At 34.8% G+C, this 4,650-nt stretch overlaps 1 protein-coding gene across 1 annotated transcript; it reads right to left on the bottom strand.

The window, feature by feature from the left end:
* Positions 1-1,637: 1,637 nt before the first annotated feature.
* LOC108767146 (ATP-dependent DNA helicase pif1-like) lies at positions 1,638-3,227 on the bottom strand. Its single transcript, XM_018516873.1, is given in 3 exon segments — positions 1,638-2,482; positions 2,485-2,792; positions 2,794-3,227. Coding segments are annotated over 3 exon segments (1,587 nt in total).
* Positions 3,228-4,650: the final 1,423 nt, after the last annotated feature.

Below are 4,650 nucleotides of genomic sequence, written 5' to 3'. Positions count from 1 at the left end.
TGCTACGCGTGACGATGTAATTTTGTTAATTTATGGATATTTGTTTAACAAATGAATTTTTTTGATGTTTCTTTGCACTATTCTGGAGCAACAAAAATGCAACAAAATCTGGTGTACTTGATTTTTTGATATTGTAGCTCTATATCCGTTTTTTGACTATGGGGGGGTCCAGCTTTCTATTAAGCTGGACCCACCCTTTTTTTTTTTTTTTTTTACTGCGGAACGGCTGGAGCAACAAAATTCTTTCTGGAGCAACAAATTAGCAACGAAAGAGCACTAAATTTTTCAATATGTCCGGACCCGATTTGCGCTGGTGGGGGGTCCAGCTTAATAGGGGTCGCTTTTTTTACCTTTTTTTGAAAAGGTAAATTTGTATACGATTAAAGTTACTATTACTCAATTAAAAAATCCTACCACCACCCCCATCGTCTTATAATAATAAAATTTAACTTGATAGAATTTATAAAATTTAATGAAATTTAACTTGATAGAATTTATAAAATTTAACTAATAAAGATAGTATTACTTGGGTTTTACTTTTTATTTTGATAGTAGAATTTAACTTGGCGCCAGTTTTTGATATCATATCAAGACGATGTTCTTCTATATAAAAAAATCCCATCACCACCCCCATCGTTTTATAATTATGATATAAAAATGTCAAGATATATAAAAAACGATGGTCATCTATATAGAAATATTTAACTTAGCATCAATTGTTGATATCAAATCTTTTGTACGAGTCATACTATTTAACTTGGCGTCCGTGTTAAAATATATTAAATCATTTATGTAAGTGATTATTAGAATTTAACATATCACTTATTATATATTTTTGGTGATATTTTTTTGTAAAAATAATATAGAAATAGCATCTTTAGCACCTCTAGGCCATTGTTTTTATATAACTTGCACATCATCAATTTCGATCCAAGATGTTCCTTCTCGACACATACTTGTATAATGACCCTCTTCGACACATGAACCATAATGAAATATAGCATTCATAACTTTGTATATCTGTCCAGCTATTAATATTTTCGTTGTTGGAACAGCACGTAAACTAAATTTGTGTGGTATCTTTACTAACTTATCATTTTCTGAAACAAAAGATATTAATTGAATAATAAGTACCTCTTTTACCGAAATCAATTCATCTTTAAATAATATATCATTTCTTCCACAACGTTCACATAATTTATCAAATGACGCCAATGTGATGAAAACGTAGTTTTTAATAAATCATCCAGATTATAACTTTTCTTCTTCAAATTGTTAATAAGAATTGAAAGTAAATTAGTATTAGTAATAATTTTCGTATTACCACACGAATTGCATCGACAAATATAAGTAACTTGATATTCTACCATATTTTTTATATAATCATATTTTATACAAAGACCTGTAAGAAATTCTAAAGCATCTCGTTTAATAGCAACCGAAAATAATTCCCCTGAAGATTCATAGGTATTCAAATTATTCATTCCATGTTCACATCGCTGTGCAAACAAATTTAAAACATCAGGTTTATCGTAATTTAATAATAGCTTTCTGGAAACATCTAAATTCAATAAACATTGCAATACTGCATTTGCATAGCATGAAACCTTGTCTGTATTTTGAAAACCACGTATAGTCTAAGCAGTACTTTTTAATGGAGCTTTTTGACCCGATTCTTGAACGGAGGAAACCATTTTCGACAATATCCACGAAACATCTTTAACTCTACGATAACACTGTTTTGAAACAGTGATCATTTCTGATTCTGAATTATGTATTCGTTTCAATCGATTATATTCTATAATAGCTTTTTCACTAGCAAACACGGATGAAGGATCAAAATTAATTAAATGCAATCCATCAAGAGATGTTACTCGAGATAATGCAACATAAGCCTGACCGTAATTAAATATATTGTTACCTAGATCCATAACAGCATTTTGTAAACTCAAACCTTGACTTTTATGAATGGTAATACCATAACTCAAACATAATGGAAATTGTTTTCTAATAACGTAAATTCTATCCATTAATGGAAATTTAACACTTACTCTTTCAATAAAATACTCTAAACCGGACAGTAAAAGAACTTTTATCTTTTCTATAGTTTTATCCTGCATAACTGATACAACTGTAGCAATTGTACCATTTACAAGACCCAAACTAGCATCAATATTACGTCTTATCATAACTTTCGCTCCAATTTTAATTGTAATTCGTTTTGAAAGTCCAGCTGTTCTAGTATCATCATCAATATTTGACAATACCTTTGTTACTTTTTTTTTCATATATGAAATACAATCAATCGTATCCTCAGCAATTAAAAGTATTTCTTTCGAAGTAATACGACTTAATATTGCAGCGTTTAATTCGTTACACATGTGACATGTAGGTAATAAACAAACAGTATCAGATGATAAATTATTAATAAAATCACATAATTCGCTTAATCTTGTTTCAAAAGACTCACTTTTAAATGATTTTTTTTTTCAAGAACATCATAATCAGATGGTGTTAATAAACCAACGCGAATTCTGGAAAGTAACTCACGATAAAATCCGTCTCCTTGCTGGCGCATATTGATTGTCAGTTCATCATAATCAAACAAAGTCCAGAGATTAGTAGCACTTAAAGAACCAAGATATTTACGAATGTTCTCAGCTATTAATTGTATAAAGGCAGAATCTTCATGTACAGGAGATAACTGAAGCAGATCTCCAAATAAAAGAATGTGCTTTTGACCGAACCAACCATCACAATCAGTAGTATTGTATATATCAGATAGTCGTAAGTATATACATAAGAACTAAATTAGAAATCATTGACACTTCGTCAATTATAATAAGACTAACATCTTTAAGATCTGCTTGTAAAACTTTCAAAACGTGGTTAGCTAATTGCTTATACTTAGGAGTATGGCCATGCTCAACGGGTAATTGCAATAATCTGTGAACTGTCAAACCGTCTATATTAAACGCTGCTATACCAGTAGGTGCTGCTACGGCAGTATCCTTCTTGAGATTTTGTTTTAACCAACATTTGAATGTTTTAATTAAAAAACTTTTGCCAGTACCTCCTTCTCCACTAACATACAATCGTAGTAGTTTACCTGATGATATGATATTAGTGACTCTATCAAATACTCGTCTTTGATCCGTATTCAATTTTGAAATCATTTCGGATATATCGATTTCCTGTTTGTCACCAAGATCCTTAAAATCTTGCATTGCATCACCAGCTTGAATATTTTGTACATCACGATATTCGGCTATTTTTTGTATACTATTATACCTCTATGTGCTCTTAATTAAAATAATATCAGCTACCAATTGATAAGATCTTTTTATTCCTTTAAATTATTTGTAATCTAAAGTCCGGTTGCACCAACGTTACTATAATTTTAAGCGAGGCTTAAAACTCTCTTTGTCCCTGTCACTTTTCGGTTTTAAAACAAAACCATTTCACATGTTTTACGGCTTCTAACCAGGATCTGAAAAGAATAATTTTATGCTTGAAATTTTATGCTGTGTTCAGCTAATTTACAGTACAATTCTATAAAGAAGAACATTTGACACGAGGCAGAGCGACACTTTTTCTGCCAGATTCTTTCGTTTCATACAAAAACGCGTCGAATTAAGCTGCTGTACACCAATCGCCCTAGACCGCCGACTGATGGCATTGATCACGACACTCATTTCTCCGACGGCAAATGAAATCCTAGACACTCATTTCCTCGAACACTTAGACATCCACTTTCTCGACGGCGAATGCAGACAATACCTAGACACCCGTTTCCTCGGCGGCGAACACCTAGACACTCAGTTCCTCGACTATAAACACCTCGACGGCGAACACCTAGACACTTAATCTTCAACGGCAACATCCACTTCCTCGACGGCAAACATCTAGATACCCATTTCTTTGACGGCGAACACCTAGACACCCATTTCCTCGAAAGCGGATACCTAGACACCCACTTCCTCGATGGCGAACTAGAATACCCACTTCTTCGAAGGCGAACACCTAGATATCCACTTCCTCGACGGCGAACACCTAGACACCCATTTCCTCAATTGCCAATACCTAGACACCCACTTCCTCGACAGCGAACACCTAGACACTCATTTCCTCAATAGTGAACACCTAGACACCCATTTCTTCGACGGCGAACACCTAGACACCCATTTCCTCAATTGCCAATACCTAGACACCCACTTCCTCGACGGCGAACATATAGAAAACACCTAGACAACCACTTCTTCGACGGCAAACACCTAGACACCCATTTCCTCGATGGCAAACACTTAGACACTCATTTCCTCAATAGTGAACACCTAGACACCCATTTCCTCAATAGCAAACACCTAGACACCCATTTCCTCGACGCAAACACCTAGACACTCATTTCCTCGATAGCGAACACCTAGACACTCACTTCCTCGACAGCGATCACCTAGACACTAATTACCTCGACGGCGAACACCTAGACACTAACTTCTTCGACAGCGAACACCTAGACACCCACTTCCTCGACGGCGAACACCTAGACACCCATTTCCCCGACGGCGAACACCTAGACACCCACTTCCTTCAACGGCGACCACCTAGATACCCATTTCCTCGACGGCGAACACCTAGACACCCACTTCC

This window comes from Trachymyrmex cornetzi, unplaced genomic scaffold, assembly GCF_001594075.2.
Source record: "Trachymyrmex cornetzi isolate Tcor2-1 unplaced genomic scaffold, Tcor1.1 scaffold652, whole genome shotgun sequence".
Classification (NCBI taxonomy): domain Eukaryota; kingdom Metazoa; phylum Arthropoda; class Insecta; order Hymenoptera; family Formicidae; genus Trachymyrmex; species Trachymyrmex cornetzi.
Note: the sequence above shows the minus strand (reverse complement) of the source record. Positions and strands in the feature narration are given on the sequence as shown.